The sequence below is a fragment of the Tenrec ecaudatus genome, chromosome 5, assembly GCF_050624435.1.
Source record: "Tenrec ecaudatus isolate mTenEca1 chromosome 5, mTenEca1.hap1, whole genome shotgun sequence".
Taxonomy (NCBI): Eukaryota; Metazoa; Chordata; class Mammalia; order Afrosoricida; family Tenrecidae; genus Tenrec; species Tenrec ecaudatus.
The window spans coordinates 182,872,917-182,892,917 of NC_134534.1; the positions used below are offsets into that span (position 1 = coordinate 182,872,917).

General features: G+C 46.7%; 1 protein-coding gene across 2 annotated transcripts; it reads right to left on the minus strand.

The window, feature by feature from the left end:
• Nucleotides 1–328: 328 nt before the first annotated feature.
• Nucleotides 329–16,302, minus strand: RPUSD3 (RNA pseudouridine synthase D3). Of its 2 annotated transcripts, none has more exons than XM_075550441.1 (9): nt 16,199–16,302; nt 15,605–15,744; nt 14,672–14,716; nt 14,445–14,544; nt 12,060–12,167; nt 11,891–11,975; nt 11,576–11,699; nt 1,247–1,386; nt 329–726 (listed from the first exon to the last, which is right to left on the minus strand). In XM_075550441.1, exons 1-9 carry the CDS (start codon nt 16,297–16,299, stop codon nt 484–486), a joined length of 1,086 nt encoding a protein of 361 aa, XP_075406556.1. In that variant the 5' UTR covers nt 16,300–16,302; the 3' UTR covers nt 329–483. The 2 variants fall into 2 exon arrangements, with proteins under 2 accessions (XP_075406556.1, XP_075406555.1); XM_075550440.1 differs by having other exon boundaries at nt 329–840.
• Nucleotides 16,303–20,001: the final 3,699 nt, after the last annotated feature.

Sequence of the window (20,001 nt, forward strand, 5' to 3'; positions counted from 1 at the left end):
TTAGCAGCAGAGCCGGTGGTTTCTACAAGGGGTCAGGGATGAGAAAGATTCCCGAGGAAGGAGAGGAAGGCTTCTATTGCTTGATCCGAGGAGCGATGTCATTTTCTAAGGATCCCTTAAAATACAGAGATGTGTTTTGTGTACTCTCATGCAAGTTTAATGTATTTCAGTCTTCCTAAGTGGTGAGGAAAAAAAGGAAAATCTAACCCTAACCCCTCCCGGTCTGGATGGGGTCAGAAACAGCCAAATAAAAGAGAGCACACGTTCAACACAGCAGAAAGCATGGGCCACGAGCATCATTTACTTTCTCAGTAAATCTCGCCAGCAATACCATGAAGTAGGTGCTTTTATTATTCAAGTCCAAAGAGGTGAAGTCACTAGCTCAACACCACACAGGAAGTGGCCCAACTGGCTCAGTCAGCCTGTAGGCCAAGCGCCGGCCTCGTGCTCCTTGGGCCTGGCCGAGAGCCCCTCACTCTCCCCTCACTTCTTCTGCCCTCCAGAAGGCATCTGGGCATCAGGAACAGGCGGTGACGCTGGGTACTGGAGCCCCAGGCAATGAAGTGTCTTGGAGAAATAAGGGGGCAGAGGTGCCAGCAGCTCCGTCGGGGCATCCTGGGGCCTGGGGCCTGGGAGGAGGAGTCGGTGCAGGTGGAGGTGCAAGGGCAGCTGGGTGGCCTGGGCAGGGGTCAGGCGCAGGTGTCTGAGGAAGGCTTCATCCAGGGCCTGGGGGTGGGAGAGGCCTGTCAGCACACAGCCGTGTGGGCACCAACACGCGGAGTGAAGCAGGTGAGGCATGACCTGCCTCCTGGGCACAGGGACTGTGTGCGCACACTCACACTGCAGTAGAGAATATTTTTAAAAAGCCGTCTAGATGAACCTGTCCTGTCTCATCTCACCTGCTGACTGATGTGAACAACCTGGTCTGTTCAGCGCAGAGTGAGTGCTTTTGGCAAATCCCCCCAACTCCCACTCCACTCACTCGACAGAACACGAGGAACGGTTATGTGCTAAGACTGGTTCTTTAGTGCGTTACCCTGTCCGGGCAGGTCCACGCACATCGATTCACAGAACAACAGGACTTTGGAACTGAGCCTGGGCAATTCCCTTATTGGACTGTCAGGCAGAATGTGGCCCAGTGGAAGGGGTGTCTCGTCCAGAACCACAGAGCGGGAGATGTCAACAGACAGCTGCTAGCCACGGCCCCCACCCCAGTAGAAGGCAGCGCACAGGTGGGCTTGGGTACCTGTTTGGAGGACGTGGTGCTCTCAGCTGGCAGCAGAAAGCGCTGGCCCAGGACAGTGCTCACTCGGGCAGAGTACTTGTGGTCCCCAAGCACTGGGCAGAGCTGCAGGGTCATGTGCACCTGGAGCTGACTAGGAAACACTGGGCCAGAGGAGAGACAAGAGCAATGGTGGGTGGTGGTGGTCTATCTCACCCATGCCTGCCCCTCCCTCCGCCCACCCTTTCCTGTAGGGAGCCGCATCCCCATTCTCAGATCAAATTGTGGTTCAAATAAGATCAATGCTACCAGGACCACCCCTGTCTCCAGGGAGGAGGGCGTGGCCAGGTGACCACAGGCATAGCAGTCAATCCATGATGAGACACAATCCTGAAATGATGACGAAGTCACTGGGAATAACAAACTCTTAACTGCTAAGCTGGTGGGGCATAAGCCTAGAAGTGCTGGGCCAGCTTTGCCTTCCCAGGAATGGCCAGGGGTCAACAATGAGTGACGTCAACAGGGGGAAAGTCAGGACCAACCACCAGACAACCACTTCCCGATGATGATCTCACCCCCTCAAGTTTCAGATCCAGCCATGCCCGGACCTTTCCTCTCTGAAAGCCATGCGGGGGCGGGGGGCGGGGCGGGGAGTGGTGGTTGTGGTGCGTCTAGTTCTAAAAGCTGTGTACTATGGTAGCTTGTAGAACTTGCCCTCCACCATGAGCTGCGGTCCAAATCCATTCTGGCAGGGACTTTCAAAAGTTGGTAGAAAATGGAATATAAATGATTAAAGAAATGGGGAGCTGATATCAGGGGCTCAAGAGGGAAGAGAATGCTTTGAAAATGATGATGGCAGCATATACTGGATGAATGTATGGATTGTGATAAGATGTAAGAGCCTCTAATAAAAGTAAAGGGAAAAAAGAGATTAAACATACACACACACATATTTCTCAACATAAACTCCACCAAGGTCAAGATACTTTGGATACCAGCTCTTTACTCCCTTCCTAAGGAACTGAGGCAGGGAGTCCTAGTGGTGTCGTGGTGACATGTTGGGCTATGAACTGCAAGGTCCATAGTTTGAAGCAGACCAGCTTCTGCTTTGACACAACCATGTCTATTTCTTGGTAGCCATGGCTTTGACTGTGCTTTGTCTTCAAGGTCATCCTGGGGAAGCCATGTGTCATTTCATCACAATTCTCAATCTCCCTTGTTCAACGTGTCTAGAGAGACCTCTGCTCTTGTCTCCACCTGAACGGTGGCACATTATCATTTTGGTACCCTTAAAGCCGAAAGTTTACGCAACTTGAATTTTTCAGTCAGAATTTTGGAAGCTAAACCACAGTTGAGATGTCTGTGGTGTTGGTCGTTTCTGCTGTCAGTTCTCGGTTCTCTTCAATTAATGCATTAAAAACAAGATTGCCTCCTGGTAAATTGATGTGGATGGTCTCCTGCTATGGGCTTTGTTTTCAACATGGTCTTGTCCCTTCTTACAACGAATGATCCGTTCGTAAACTGATTTCTTTGGGGGCGTTGTTCCCATAAATATTTCATAAATCATCAGTGATTTAACTTCTCCCACCCAGGCTTCACCATATATGTAGTTATTCTTGCTTCAGTATTAGACGACTTTAATGTTCTGATAGGGACTCTTTAAATTGATGTCTTATCCTTCTTAGATCCTGAAACTGGATCCTATTCAGATGTTATAAGAAGTTACTATGAGTTTATTTTCTATTTTCATGCAAGAAAAGAGAAAATTCCTGTATAATATTTTCATAATAAGTCTTTGCCATGAACTTTTTGGAGACCCCTCCTACATTAAACTGGATAATCTAAAAACTCTTTGCTACAAACACTGAAGAAAATAAAACCATCTTTTAAAAGTAAACAGCTGAGCACACAGAGAAGTAAGGCTCCCAAGGCTAAAATGTAATAGGAAAATGAATCCAGAATACACAAGCCTGTCAGACTTCACCTGTCCACAGAGTGGGTTTCAGTAGCTACCTGGGGCCAGAGTGTGCAAATGAAACCATCTTCAGTGAAAGGGTGGATTAAGAGAGGAAGCAAGTCACCAAGGAAGGCAGATGATCACTCACCTTAATTATGGACAGGAGTAAGAAGTTTTCCTCTGAGAATTCACAATCACAAGCCTACACTCACACAGGTTTGGGGCTAAGGTTTATACGACCCAGAGTGATCTTTGAACTGCCAACTAGGACAGCCCTGGAGTAGTGATATCCCTGGGGCTTCCAGGATGAGCCAAGGCAGAACCTCTTCACAAGTCCCACCTCCAAGCCAGGTAAGATTCCCATAGAGAGACGCCCGCCTGGGCATGAACTCACAGCCTTGATTCACAGAACAATGAAAAAATAACCCTATTCAGTGTGAGAATCGACAGGAAACAGTAAGATTGGACCCTGAAGAATTTCAGACCATGAAATGATCAGAAGGAATATAAACTGGATTTCTGAGAGACTAGAGCAAGCCCTGTGGAAATCACTCTGGCACTTTAAAGCCGAAACATCGAGCGATCCATCCAGCTTTGAACGGGGCCTACATCCTAGAGGAAAAAGAGCTGCATCATGAAGGGATGGATGTTCACATGTCCATCACAGCATCACTCACAAGAGCAAAACAGAAAGAAGAAATTGCGATGAACGAAGATACCACCATAAAAAATAGGACAAAATGACATCAATAAAATACCTATTGATAACAACGTTGAATGTAAATAAATTCTCCAGTTAAGAGACAGAGACTAGCAGAATGGCTAAGAAAATATGAGCCATTAATGTTCATGTAATGCTGATATAAAGACAAAAACAGGCTAAAAATCAAAGGATGGAAAAATACATATCAAGCTAATGGTAGTCAGAAAAAGCAGAGTAGCAACATTATTGCTGACAAAACATGTCAACATGAAAGCCATCGTGAGAGGCAAAGAAGGCCACTATAGAATGATGAAAACCTCCATTGGACACGAAGACCTGACCAGAATAACCATCTATGCATCCAGTGAAAGACCCTCCAAATATTACTCCAATTATTAAAAAGTTGAGGAAACAGACCATCATATGATACTAGGAGACTCAATACATCACATGATCTAAGGCAGATCAACTAGAAAGACAATAAGCCAAGTTCCAGAAGAGCCCAACAACACAACATGATCTTATAAATATATATAGATCATTTCATTCAACAACACAATAGACATTTTTGTCCTAGTGTACATGAAATATACTTGAGTAGATGTTAGGCCACAAAGCAAGCATTAATACATTGTATATCATCAAGATACTGCAAACCATTTTTGAGATTACGATGCTATAAAACTAGAAAAATAATAGAACATTAACAATAACCACAAAATCCAATTATATGGAAATTGAACACATGGTACTTCAAAACACCTGAGTAATTAGAAGAAATGATGCAATTTTAAAATCCCTCGAAACAAATGAGAATGAAAATACAATATACCAAAACGTCTGCACAAAGCAAAAGCAGTACTCCGAGGGAAACCGATAGTATTAAGTGCATGCATCAGAAGAGAAGGAAGAATGAAAATATGCACCTTTAACACAACAGCAAAACAAACCTTCAGGTGCTAGCTGAAAATAAGAGATTAGAAAATTTTAAAAATAAATTAATAAAAGACCAGAAAAAAAGAGTTAGAAAACTAAAAAAAAAAAAAATCAACAAGACAAGAAGTTGGTTCTTCAAAAGGATTAAGAAAATTGATAAACCACTGGCAACCCTACCAAAGGGAAAGAAATTAAGTGACATCACAACAGAATCAACTGAAAAAAGATATTCATATAATACTATAGAAAGTTGTACACCAACAAATTTAGAAGAAATAGATCTAGTTCTTACAAAGCTCCCAACATTTAAAACCCGGGGCCAGTGGTCTTTACTGGGGTAATCTACCAATCATTTAGAGAAGAGTTAACAACCCTACATAAATTACTTCAGAAACAGAAAAGGATAATATACCACTAAACTCATTTATGAAGTCAGTACAACACTGATACCTAAGTCAGGAAAAGGCATGACCAGAAATGAAAACTATAGACCAATATCCCTTATGAATAGAGACACCAAAATGTTAACAAAATTCTACCTAATGGAACTCAACAAGACATTAAGAAAATGATATCAAATATAGGCCAAACATGATAGTGGGACAAGAGGAAAGGAAATAGAGGAAATAACTAGGAGGCAAAGGACATTTATAGAGGCCTACATACAGGTATGTACATATGTAAATATATTTAAATGTAAGGATCGGCAAAGAGATCGATGGACATATATTTATATATTAAGTATCAAGGCAGCAGAAGGACATTGGCCTTTGTTTAAGTCCTCCCTCAACGCAAGACCACTTAGTTGGTGGGGGGTTAGGAAAATAAAAAAAGAAGAGCTGATCCCAAGAGCTCAATGGAAAGTAAATGTCTAGAAAAGAACGATGGAATTTATGTACAAATATGTTGGATATAATTGATGTAGGATTGTAACAAGAGTTGTAAGAGCCCCCAATAAAATGATCTTTAAAAAAAGGTTAAAAAAAACCCCAACACTTTGTTCTTCTAATAACCCAGCATTCTGTGATGCTCACCTTCCCTGACACAATTGCTGAAGACAAACTGGGTGCATAAGCAAATGTGGTGAAGAAAGCTGATGGTGGCCGACTATCAAAAGATATAGCGTCTGGGGTCTTAAAGGCAAACAAGCAGCCATCTAGCTGAGAAGGAACAAAGTCCACATGGATGAAGCACACCAGCCTATGTGATCATAAGGTGTGGATGGGATCAGGCATCAGGCATCAAAGACCCAGAACAAAAAAATCATATCAATGTGAATGAGGGGGAGCATGGAGTGGAGACCCAAAGCCCAACTGTAGACCATTGTACATCACCTTACAGAAGGGTCACAAGGAAGAGACAAGCCAGTCAGGGTGCAGTGTAGCACCAATGAAACATACAACTTTCCTCTAGTTCTTTAATGCTTCCCGTCGCCCCCCCCGCCCCCCCCACACTTTATCAAGCCCTCAATTCAACCTTATAAATCTGGCGAGACCAGAGCATGTACACTGGTACAGATGAGAGTTCACAACACAGGGAATCCAGAACAGATCAGGAGCAATAATGAGAGTAGTGATACCAGGGGAAGGTAGGGGGAGGAAGGGGGAACCAATTACAATGATCTATATATAACCCCTTCCCAGGGGGACAGACAACAGAAAGGAGACAGTGGTCAGTGTAAGACATGAAAAAGAAAAATTATCAAGGGTTCATGAGGGAGGGAGGGTTGGGGAGGGGGAAAATAAGGAACTGGTATCAAGGGCTCAAGTAGAAAGAAAATGTTTTGAAAAAGATGATGGTAACAATGAATGGATGTATGGATTGTGATAAGAGCTGTAAGAGCCCCCAATAAAATTATTTTTTAAAAGAAAACTATATCATAATCAGGTGGGATTCATACCAAGTATACAAGGAAAATTCAATATTAGAAAAACAATTTGTAATCCATCACATAAACCAAACTGACCATATGATTATATCAATTGATGCAGAAAAGACATTCGCTAAAAACACTAAAACAATGGAAAGAAAATTCTATATAAAACTCTCATAAAAGCCGCCTGTGCAAAACCAGCGACTCACATCTCACTCGAGGGAGAGAAGGTGAAAACATTCCCCTCCCCACGGGGACCGGTTTGACCCTGCCCTGCAGGGCAGCGACAGGTGAGCACTGACTCTGACAGAGGGCGAGTGAGTAGATCAGAGAAGACAACCCTGGGAAGGAGAGGAAGAACTTCCCAACAACCCGTGCTCGCTCAAAGAAGAACTTCCCTGTCGCCTTTGAGTCGATTCTCAATAATTAGCTATAAAATACAAATTAAAACAATGATAGGCTACCTTGAAAAAAAAAAAAAGATACCATTTCACCCTGACAATCTTAGCAATATTAAAAAACAAAAAAACAGGTAATGCTAGAGAAGATGTGGACAGATTGGAACACATACCCTTTGCTGGTGGGATTGTAGAATTATACAGCCACTATGGGACACAGTATGACGGTTGCTTAAACAAATGCAAATAGAAATACCATATGGCCGTGCAACCTTGCTGCTCGGTATTACCCCAAAGAAATAAAGCCCCAAACAAGCAGATGTATGCACGCCCATGTTCCTCGCAGCAGTTCCTACAACAGCTGAAACAGGGAAACAACCAGAAACTCTGATACATATACACGATGGAATATTACGCTGCTTTAAAAAATAATCATGAAAAACAATCACGAGGGTCAAAGAATGTTTAAATCTTTGCTTCCATGCTAGGTTGATGTTATTTGTCTCTTCAGTGAAATATAAAGCTCCCTGAGACCAGGGATTTTGTCTATTCTGTTCACCAGATGTGGCAGTCACCTAATCTGGTGTCAATTGAAGGATTAAGAGTGTAGGGGTGGAGTCTAGGCTATCAATCTGGAGATGGCCAATGAGACTTCTGTGTGGGCATGGCCTTCTGAGAATTCTGGGAAATCTGTTACTTCCCTGAGAGACATTGCAGAAGACAAGTCACATAGATGCAACCAGACCTCTGACGCCAGAGAAGACACAGAGAGACCCCTGCCAGCACTGAGATGCTTACAATGCACTGTACCCAAAGACGTTCTACCCACTGGCTTGTGATTGTCCTGCATTTGGCTTCATTGCATGTGTTTCATGAGTCTAAAGAAGATTTTATAAATTGGTATCAGACATAGGGGCTAATATCAGACTTATGGACTTGATCTGGACTGGGCTGGGATGTTTTCTCAATGTTCAATTGCTCTTGTATGTAAAACTCTCTCATACACATGTGTGTGCATGAATTTGATTCTCTAGTCTACCCAGACTAACACACTAGACTACCCTGAATTATAAGCATAACAATAACTTGAAATAAAGAAATGATTTAAAGTGCACACACACACACAAAATAAATAATGACTAGGATGCTTTGGAAAAGTGTGGTGAAGAAAGCAGATGGTGCCCTGCTGAGAAAGCACGGAGGCGGGTCTTAAAGGCTGGCTGTCAAAGTGAGGCATCCACTAAGCCCAAGCAGCAGAAGTACACCCGCCTATGTGATCTAAGGAATGTAGATAATAAAATCTGAATCCACAGGAGGGAATTGTACGAGAGCTTATGTTCTGAATGCCCAGTTTACAGAAGGCTGTAGATGACAGTGAAAGCCCAAACCCATTAGCAGGGTCCCCATGAATTAAGCCTCCCGTGACTCCCCTCGGGCTGTGCACCAGTGATGGAAAGGGCCTTGTAATCAGACAGTGCACGGTAGAGTCAATCCGCAGTTGTACTTAGGTTAAAATGTGACATCTTGTCATTTGCTCTCCTTTTTGAGCCAATGTAGAGTTACTCCAGTTTTTAATATTTTCTGCTTTCTTTACTAGTGAGGTTTCTCTGTTTTATGCTGTCACTTTTGTTGGGCTGTTTTTTTTTTTGTTTTGACTTTGTAAATTTTTCTCTATATGAAACCCTGGATAAGTAACTGTATAGAGACAGCAACTGGATTACTAGGTTTTTGGGTCATGGCAAGGGAAGTTAGCAGCGAGTACAAAGAAGAAGAAATGGCTGTCCTAAAACAGATCGTGCTGATGAATGCACAACTCTTTCGAATACCACAAACTATTAAAATGTAAGCTATGTGAATTATATGTCAATGAAACAGTTAGAGGGAAAACAATGCTGAGACTTTCAAACACCTCATGACATGGATCAAATTGGAAGACATGCTCAGCAAAGCTAGTTACTCCCATGAAAATATATTCCATCACGACACTGGGCCTCCACTCAAGTACTCCCTCAATGCAAGAACAGTTTGTTCTATTAAAGTGGCATTCCATAATGCTCACCTTCCTGACATGATCGCTGAAGACAAAGTGGGTGCATAAGCAAATGTGGTGAAGAAAGCTGATGGTGCCCGGCTATCAAATAACATAGCATCTGGGTCTTAAAGGCTTGAAGGTAAACAAGCAGCCATCTAGCTCAGAAGTAACAAAGCCCGCATGGAAGAAGCACACCAGCCTGTGTGATCACGAGGTGTCAAAGGAATCAGGTATCAGGCATCAAAGAACAAAAAATCATATCATTGTGAATGAGGGGGAGTGCAGAGTGGAGACCCAAAACCCATATGTAGGCAATTTGAGGGTTGCAGGGAGGAGACAAGCCAGCTAGGGTGCAGTGTAGCAACGATGAAACATATAACTTTCCTCTAGTTCCTAAATGCCTCCTCCCCCACCCCCAACTATCATGATCCCAATTCTGCCTTGTACACTGGCACAGATAGAAACTGGAAACATAGGGAATCTGGGGCGGATGACCCAGGACCAGTAGTAAGAATGGCGATACCGGGAGTGTGGGGGGAGGGTGGGGTAGAAAGGAGGAACCAATGATAAGGATCTACATATAACCTCCTCCCTGGTGGACGGACAACAGAAAAATGAGTGAAGGGAGACATCAGACAGGGCAAGATATGACAAAATAATTTATAAATTATCAAGGGTTCATGAGGGAGGGGGCAGCGGGGAGGGAGGGGGGAAAATGAGGGCAATGGATATATAAGTGTGCTTTACACATTGATGTATGTATGGATTATGATAAGAGTTGTATGAACCCCTAATAAAATGATTAAAATATATATTCCATCACATTATTCAAAAGTTAAAAAAAGGCCAAACCCAACACACTGCCATCAACCGGACTAACTGCTGACCAGCTCCTCACCACAATGCCACCAAGGCTGCTACCACAAGGGGAAACAGGAAAAGTGGTTTTCACCCCAAGGATAGGACTTTGAAGACATGACGAGACTGCAGGCAGCCGGAGGGTGAAGAGAGGTGGGGGAGGGAAAAAGAAGAAAGAGCCACCTACCTAGAGGGCTTCCTGGGACACGATCATAGTTCTGAGGGATGGTTGATGCAACTATGTATCACAGTTCCCTTTTTATGTGTCATACTCCACAAATTAAAAAAGGAAAAAGTTAAAATAAGTGCCATTTGAGAAAAGAGCGAGAAGGGTCACAGCCTTGAAAAACCTCTAGGCTCCGTACCCATCAGAAGTAAACACTGGTCGGAGAGGGTGTAAATGGAGGGAAAGTACGACAGAAGCTGACCTCAATGCTTTTGTTACACACGAACTAGTTTCAAACAACTTGGGGGAAGACATATGTACATCATAAAACGCCAAGACTTAGTAATCAGATAGACACTGACATAGCCTCTGAGACTATGGCCCACAAGTTTTGGAAACCCTTCGGGTTTGGAAGTGAGCCCAGGCCCGAGGGTCATTTCCCAGCTAAACAACAGATGGGTCTATAAGGGAAATTCCATCCATCAGTGGGGTGTGCACACTGAGAATAATCAAGCAGTGAGGCTCAAAGGGGCAGCATTTACCCCGAGACAAAGTCCAGAAGGGTTGGGGGGTGGAGGGAGACGACGACGTGGATAAGTGATGTGGCCCCCAGGGGCCTGCAGTGAATGCCTGCAGTGCATGCGGTGAAACCCAATGCATGGAATCTGTTGACAACAGCGGCTCTGTACATCTCCACCCGATCCACAGTAACAAGTGCTAAGAAGGTATCAAAGCTTTAAAATGAATTAGAGTGTGAGTACATAACTCATATTACTCCTGTAAGATATATTAACCATAAAATAAGAGTGATAGGAGTATATCTTACATATAATATGAGAAAATAGGGGTTTTTTTTTTAAGGCTGTTGGCATGGGAAAGAGTTCAACAAAACTTAGAGATGAAAACTACAGTCAATGGACAGGTTAAACTGGCCGAGTCGAACCGCCTGAAGAGGAAAGGAGACAACTGGAAGCTAGATCAAGGAAAGGACCACAGACCAGCAGAGATCAGTGGACGGCATGAAAGGGCGGAGCCAGTGAAACAAGAAGGTGAGACATTTCCGTGGGGAACTCCAAACGGAGAGGCTCATGATTGCAGAGGGACAAGAAGAAAAAGTATGGAGCTTTCCCTAGGACTGACACAGTGCAAAACCCTGCGGATTCAAGCTGTGTCATGGATTCCAACGAGGATAAAGAAAACGAAATCCCGACAGCCAGCTCACCATGGTGACACGGCAGCCCACCAGGTAAAAAGAGCCCGAGGGCAGTCAACATGGGAAAACAAGACAGGTGATCGATGCCAGCTGATGGCCAGCACTGCTTCTTGCCGCTGGCCCTGACCACATGCCTCCTGGAGTCCATCCAGCGCTCCGAGCTGCTGCGAAATCCGACTCCCACCTTCCTCTCACCTCCAGGCCTCTCTAGACCCACCTGTCAGTGGCTGCAGCTGGACCAGGGCACAGCCAGAGCCTGTGGCCACCACACGGAAGTGGCTGACGGTCCTCTTGACACCTTCCAGGATGTCCTTTCGAGACGGGGTCTTCACTGGAATGACCTGCAGTGCAGCCCCCACCCCCACCAAACAAGCTTTAATATATGGCTGGGAGCTACACCCAGTTTCAAAGAGCAGACTTGGGACAGACCGCAGTGTAGGCAGGGGTCACCAGCCACCCCAAGTTTACACATGTGAGTCCTTTGTCAGGGACCCTGTGTGCCAGGACCCCCTCTCTCCTCCACTTGACTCACAAGATCGACCCCATCCATGTATTCCCGTCTCAGGGCTGCTTGGATTTTCCCCGCAGAAATGGTTGGGATCCCATCTGTGATGGCCCTGCAGGGGGAAAGGGGCAGTGGGGTCACGGGATGGCTTGCTAGGACCTCCCTGCAGTCCTGGGAGCCTCCGGAGGTGTCTCACCAGTAGAGAGCTGTGGGTCTTTGGACTCTCCGTGAGCGAGCGAAGAATTGGTGGAGGTTGTCTGTAGTCTGGGGACAGCTGGAGAGAAGCGCAAGCCCAGAGCAATCCCTGGAGGAAAGGGGCCAATCACAAGTTAGAGGTTCACCCATGAACAAAGGAGGCCTCTGGGCAGGAGCAATGGACCTCACAGGAAGCGCAACAATAATGCCAGGATGACAGTCACCCAGCCGTCCTCCTGAGACAGTTACAGCTTTCCCTTGTGTGACACAACTCCTTGACCTTGGATGCTTGTCTCAGTTTGCCCTGGTTTCCAAGGAGCTTGGAGCCAAATGTCCCACAAATTGGCACCATGTGTTGAGTGTCTAATGAGCCCTGGTGGAGCAGTGATTAAGGATTTGGCTGCTAACTCAGAGGTTGGCAGTTCAAATCCACCTAGATTCTAGGTTCTGGAATCTCTTCGGCAGAAAGGCCCATTGATCTGCTTCCCAAAAGATAACAGCCTAGGAGACCCTGCGCGGCTGTTCTACTCTCCCGTGGGGGACGGATGGCACCCAAGAGCTAAGCACCGATTGTTCAATGTTATCTGTGTGTTGAAAATATACACACTCAAACTTGTACCAACACAGCTTTCATCTTTACAGTTCAATCACACTGATTCTGAGTCTTCATGCTGGGCCCTCATAATTGCTACCCTCGTCCAACACCTTCTACCACCATGAAGACCAACGCAGCGGCCCCACCCCTTCCCTCCGCCTTCCTGCCCTCGGCAACCATGCCCAGTCACCCTGGGTTTCTCGGGATTTGCTTATTTCCTTTAAGTGGGATCATGTAGTCCTTGTCCTTTTGCAACGGACTTACTGTGCTCCTCACTAATGGTTTCAAGGTGCACCCACTGTGACTGCACCGGAACTGCATCTCTCTTCACAACTGCCGCAGGTTGTGGGGAACTAAGGATTGGGAGAGCGTGTTTGGGGACACATTCTCTGTACTCAGGAGAGAAGCAGCCTGGGAGGCCAGGATTCTGGGTGGATGGAGGCCTTCACCTCCCTCCTTTGTGAGTTGGAGGAGAGCCCCAGTCATGTTCTCCTAATTACAAATCATCCCCACAATATCCTCCCGCCATAGTACGACCTTAATGATGCCTCTTCTAAGCACATCGTCATCGCTACCCAGCTGACACCTCGACCGACTGACAGGAGCAGCCAAACTATTATTGTTCTCTGCTCAGGGGACCATCACTCCCCTCTACCTGCCCTCGGCACCGGTGTGAGGTTACTAATGTGAGCAGATCTTCACCCTAGAGGCCCCAATGAGCTCAGGTGAAGATACTGCCCACCTTGGTAGGCAGGTAGGTGCCTGTGTTTGGGGAGGACTTTCATGCCAAGACTATGTCACCTGGTGAAAGAATACATTCTCTCTCCATTAGGACCCGGTGCCTGATATCATGGAGGAAGTGAGCACCTAAAACTCATGTCTATCTTTTTAATTTTTTCCCTGCAATTACACAACCGTCCCTTAGGACCCATCCGGTTGTGGGCTGGCTCCCATATCACATTCCACTGGGGGAATGGATCACATCTTGTTTCTCCAGTCACCTGTATATGGCCACTCTGGTGGTTCCCACCTTCTGGCTACTGTGAGCAGTGCAGCAATGAATGCTGGTAGACAGGCTTCGGTTTGTGCCCCTGCCTTCACTTCTGAGAACCTACCTAGGATGGACTCAGATGGCTCGGCCTCTCTGTTAGCACACAGCTTTGAATTCATTACATGAGTGCCCATGAGCTTGTGTGCCGGCAGAAAGAGCTCATCTCAAGTGGGAGCTCTAACTGATGGCAACCAGAGGGAAGGGTATCAGGCCTGACTAGCAATATTTGCCAAAGGTATAGAATCTGGAAAGTGCCAGCACACTGAGTGGGAAGCAGGCATTATTGCCTCTCTTATAACTCAGAGGTTATGTTCTTTGCCTGGGACCACACAGTTTACACCTGGGACCGTTGGATTCGAACCCAGATCTGTTTGCTTGCTTCTTCTCAGAATCCTCACATTTCACCTTTAAGATCCCAAACTCTTCTGTGGAAACGGACTGGCTTTGCTTATGCTCAAGCATCTATCTCTCCATCCCAGGTGGCTCCTTGTCCTACCTTCTCTTTTGGTTTTAGAGGGTTTGTTTGTTTTTTCCTGTCCTGCCGGTGCTGTTGGGTCAGTTTTGGATGACTAATGGCAAGGTTAGCAGTTCAAATCCACCACATGCTCCAGGGACAAAGACAAGGCTGTCTGCTCCCACAAAAACTCACAGCCTCAGAAACCCTATGTGGGTGGTTAGTCAGAACTGACTCAGTGCCCGTGGGTTTGGTGTTGGAGCTCCTTATCGACCTTGCCACTTACTTCTCAGGGGCTCGAACAACCTGGAGCGCTCCCTCCCTGAGCCCCAGGGCCTGGCTTAACTCCGGCAGCACGGAGAGCAGTGTCAGGACTCCTGGTTTCCCTGGGAAAGAAGAAGCACAGGTTCCTTGCAGCCTCCGTCCCCTCCACTCCCCCTCCCCACCCCCATCTCCACCCCGGACATCCAAGCCCCTTGCAGGGCAGTCCCTTCTCTGGCTCCCTGTTCCTACCTGTCACTGGTAGCCCTGGGGGCTTGTTGACCACCACGAGAGGTCCTGAAACACATGATATCGCAGGAGCATCAGGAGCAGCAAAAGTACCAGCCAATCTCTGGGCAACACAACCCTCAGTCAGGAGAGAGAAAATCGCATCCTACATGGAATGGGTGTTGTTGTTTTTTTCTCTCGTCCTTCCAATTGATCATTGAGTTTGGAGCCACCTGGAGGGCTGGCACTTGCCATTTCCTCATTTTCACTTCTGGCTCCCACGTATGTCACCACCACAGAGAAGCCTGGCTACCCTACTCTCCCGAGCCCCTCACCATCACGACACCCAGTTTGGGGTTATTCCTAGCTCTTAATGCTATTGAGTTCCTTGTTCATTTATTCCCTGGTTAATCTAATTCTCCTACTGGAACGTTAACTTCATGAAAGCAGAAACCGAAATTATCTTGTTTGGCAATATCGAGCCTACGGTAAGGTCATGGCAGGTGCTCAATAAACAATAAATAGTTCGGACAATGAATACATCTCTGAATGGAGGAGCTGAAGTTCAGAGTGATCACGTGATTTTCCTGACGCCTCTGGGCCTGCTGGTAGCGGGCCTAGATATGCCACACACCAAGTCAGTGTTTTGTTCATCGATATATAGAGAGTAATTTGTTACTATTGAAATTCCCACAGTGGAGTCCTACTATGTGCGAGGCTCTCTCAGTATTTGCCCCTCCCCCCCCATACATACACACATCCTATGATACTGAGGTTCAGAGAGGTGATGTTGCTTGTGTACCCTGCTCGTGGCGGGGGCAAAACCGTGATCTGAATGCGGGCCTTCTCTCATTTCAGACCTCAGGGGCTTTAGTAGGGAATCCAGCCAGTCTCCTAGAAGGCAAGGAGCGGCAGGCTGCCCTCCCGGGTCTCCGTACAGCAGTCCTCAGCCCTCACCTTTCTGATCCACCACACCTGCCCTCAGCACATCAACCAACTCCGTGGCAGTGAGACCCTCCAGCTGCAGCAGCCCGGGAAACGGCGGGTCCCGCGGGCATCCCGACCGGCTATCCGAGTGTCGAGGTTTCCGCCAATTCCTGGAAAGGAGAAGCAGAAGCAGGGGGTGTTTCTTGGCGCCACATTCTTTACCTCCACGCCCATATCGATTTTGATTCCTTGGCAAGCCTATATGGGGCTTCTGAGCTGTATCTTTGTCCTGGAGCAAAGAACCTCATCTTTCTTCCTGGAGCGGCGGGAGGATTCGAACTGGCGACCTCAAGGGGACCTGGAGATTAGCAACCCAATGGCTACACCACTATGGCAACAAGGCTCCTTTATTGTCACACAGCTCCCTCCCAGTCCTGCCGCCTCCTCAAGCTGCCTGACCCGAGTCGGGTTGCACTGGCCGCGTTTGGGAGGCTCAGAGAGGCTGGTGACCGGCAGAGCTGGGGCCAACTAACCGAGCCTGCAGGAAAGCTCCACGGCGAGCGAACTCCAGATCCTGGCCACACCCGCCCCCTGCCTCTCCCACACCGGGGGAAGCGTAATCACCGGGCCTTGGTGCCAAAGCCTGCGGCCTGGGGGGCTGCGCAGACCCCGGGGCCCGGCCGCCAGCCAGCGGAGACCCGAACCCAGATGCCGCCGCCGACCATCGCCGGTGCAAAAGGCAGCGCGCATGTGCGCCCCGAAGGCCCGCCCACACCCCAGCGGCATGCTGATTGGCCAGCCGGGACGTCCATCGGGAAGGCGGCGCTAAGCAATGGAGAGAAGGCGGAGCTTTGCGTCTGCCAAGAAAGGAAATGTATGCATTGGAACGTGGGGAAACTGAGACATGAGCTGAGGCGGGACCAAAGCTTGCACGAAAGATCCAGGTTTTCTGGTCACCATTATTCCAATCTTTAGGAGACGTCTGACCTCAGAAAAACACCATTGTGCATAATTTCGTAAGACGATGTAGCCAAAAAATCCACTCCCTGTGGTCCAGTAAAGCAGCTTCGGGAATACAGGCTGTTGCGAAATCTAAAGGAGCAAAAGGCCAAAGGCAGAAATCGATGAACGACAACATCATTTGTCAAAGCAAGAGCAACGCCAAAGCACTCAAACTCCAAGGACAATTTACCGACGAATAATAACAACGGACTTATAAAGACATAATAATAAATGTATTCATTATATCACTCATTCAACTGGTGGTGCTCTGCTTTAACTGAAAGACGGGTAGTTGGACTCTAGCAGGCGGCCCCTCCCAGCAGCTCCGCAGGAACAAGGCCTGGCTCACAGCTCACCAGCCAAGAGCTGTGGAGCGGCTGAGAAAGCAGTGGCGGCAGAGATCAGCTTCCAGGCTGAGGAAACCTGAGCTGAGCTGTGAAGGTGAAGGTGGGACAGGTGTGGGAGGCGAAGGGTAAAGGAGTCAACAGAAGAGGGAGAAACGCGAAGATACGTGGAAAAGCAACAACAAAGTTGTTCAATCCGAGTTCAACCCTATCACTGTTATGTTCCACGGACTCCGACCCCCTGCGACAGAGCAGAACTGCCTGCCCCAGGGGCTCTTCTTGGCTGTAAAGAAGCAGATAACCAAACGTATCATTATAGATCCATATAGGCTACATACAGCCTGTGTTTGTTTATTAAGAGCACTTTCTTCTCCTTTTTTTAATAAATTATTTTTATTGGGCGCTCTTACAGCTCTTATACCAATGCTTACATCAGTTGTACCAAGCACATTTGTACATATATTGCCATCATCATTTTCAAAACATTTTCTTTCTACTTGAGCCATTGGTATCAGCTCCTATTTTTTCCCTTCCTCTACCACCCTCCCAACCCTGTGAACCCTTGATAAAATATAAATTATTATTATTTTCACATCTTACACTGTTTACTGTCTCCCTTCACCCACGTTTCTGTTGTTTGTCCCCCTGTGGGGGAGGGGGATGTTATATGCTGATCATTGTTTTTATTAACAAAACCTGTAAATAACCTAAATCCATCAACAGATGAGTACTTAAATCAACTGAAGGACATCGAAAACTGTAAAAGCCAGACCTGCATAAAGCAGTGCCTCTCAGAAAAGGAAAATTCAGATATTTTCCATGTCAACAAGAGGTGGGAAATGGTAGGACTACAGGCACCCGACAAAGCAGAAAACTTGCAAGACCTGTAAATACAAGTCAATCTCATTTGAGTTCCAACTCCCACGATTTTGACTTTCTATCCCTCCCTACCAAGTAGCCATTAATAAAATGGGTAGGTCTACACGTGCGGATGTGAATCTGTCTTCAGGACATATTAAATCAAAAAGGCCAAGTGAAGAACAGTAGGAAAAAACACATGCATCTGTATGCGATTTGCGTGTGCACACACTCCTGTGTGTCTGGAAGGACACACTACAGAGACAAGAGGTTGCTGCAGGAGAAAGGGTCAGAGGCAGGAAGATGGACTCACAGGATTCACACCCTTTTGTCTGGTTTAAGGTGTTGGCTTCGTTGTTGTATTTGGGTTCCGGAGAGTGGGGTAGATGCTGTGGTGTTGTTAGGTGCTGCCGCCCAGCAGGAGATGCTGCCCTGTGCTGTGTCCTCCTCACGTGCTCTCCTGTGTACACGCCCATTGTTGCAGCCACTGTGGCAATCCATCGCACGGAGGATCTTCCTCTTAAAAAAAAAAAAAAAAAGCTTTCCTGTGAATTGGGTGAAAGGTGTTACATTCAACAATTTATGCACATTTGACGTCATCGTATTCATTGCAATTCCCTCAATAGCCTGTCACGGAGCCCACATCCTCCTGTGTCTCCTGTTTCCATCTCTCCTCCTTTCCTAACCCTCTGAGCTTTGTCCATAGGTCAGTGCTGCTCTCTTGATCTCACATGATGATTCTCAGGTGTGCACATCTCCCTGGTGTTCTTGGTCCCCTTACAGACCTGCCTGCTGTGTGGCTGGGCGTCGAACCATGGGGTCAGCTTAGTTCCAAGCGTACAGAGAGACCAAGGGCCATTGTCTCAGCGGTCTTCCAGTTTCTATCCTACCAGTAAGTCTGCTTTTTTGTTTTCCAGTGTAGTTCCATGTTTTCTCCCACTGCATCCAAGACCACCCAATGCGGTCCCTTTCAGAGCAGTTGGTAGCGGTAGCTGGGCGCCATGTACTTCTTTTGGTCTCAGGGTCATGGAAGTCAATGTTCACGTGGCCCCTGAGTGTGTTGGACTAATTGTTGTCAAGCATCTTCGATTTTTATCACTCTTTTTTGACACCAATGGTTGCACCTTAGAAGACTGCTCACAAGTTTTTAGGATCTTCTTGGTAAACTCTGCTGTTCAACACCACTCAGTGGAAGAACGATGAGACTGCCTGTTCGTGTAAATAGTTGCAACCTTGGAGATCCTGTAAAGGGTCATTGGGAATCAGCATCGACTCAACAGCAGTGGGGTTTGAGTTTGAGGTCTTTTTGTTGGCCCTCAACGTCATTAAGCATGGTCTCCTTCTTCAGGCTCAAAGGACGGAGATGGAGTCTGCCATCCTCGTTGCTAGGAGCAATCTGGCTGTGCTTCCTCCCAAACAGGTTTGTTCTTCCTTCCGACAAAAAGCATCATCAAATCACTACCATGCATCAGTTCTGATTCATAGCGACCCTGTGGGAGTTGTAAAAACATCCCTGATAAACTGCCAAGACTAACTCTTGGAGGGAGTAGAAAGCCTCATCTTTCTCCTGGTGGTTTTGAACTGCTAGCCTTGCAACTAGCAGCCCAATGCATAATCACTACGCTGCCAGACCATGGTACACTGGCATTCTTCCCCAGCACCCCATTCATCCTTTCCTCCTCAGTCTTCCTGACTCACTGTCCACCGTTTGCATGCATGTGAAGCGCATGAAAATGCCTTGGCTTGGGGCAGGCGTGTCTTAGTCCTCAACGGCACTTATTTGCTTTTCTGTTTTTTACTTTTTGCTTTTTACCACTTTAAAGAGGTCTTTTGTAGCATCTTTGTCCAATGAAATACATCGTTTGATTTTTTTTCTTTTTTTGGACAGCTGAGCATTGTGTGGATCCAAGTAGGTGACATTGTGAAGAACTCCCATCTTTTCTCCGCGCACCACGATGTCTGCGATTGGCTCCGTTGTGAGAATTTGGGTTTTCTCTGGGTTGAGGTAGAATCCACACCGCCTTTGGTTTTCACCAGCAAGTGCTTCGAGCCTTCTTTCCTTTCTGTAAGCAAAGTTGTTTCATCTGCAGATTATAGGTTGTTAGGCTGCTTCCAATTCAGACGCCTCAGTCTTCTTCACAGGAGGGCAGCTTGGGGCAAATACCAAGCTCCCCACTACACACACACACACACACACACACACACACCTCAACCTCAATCATG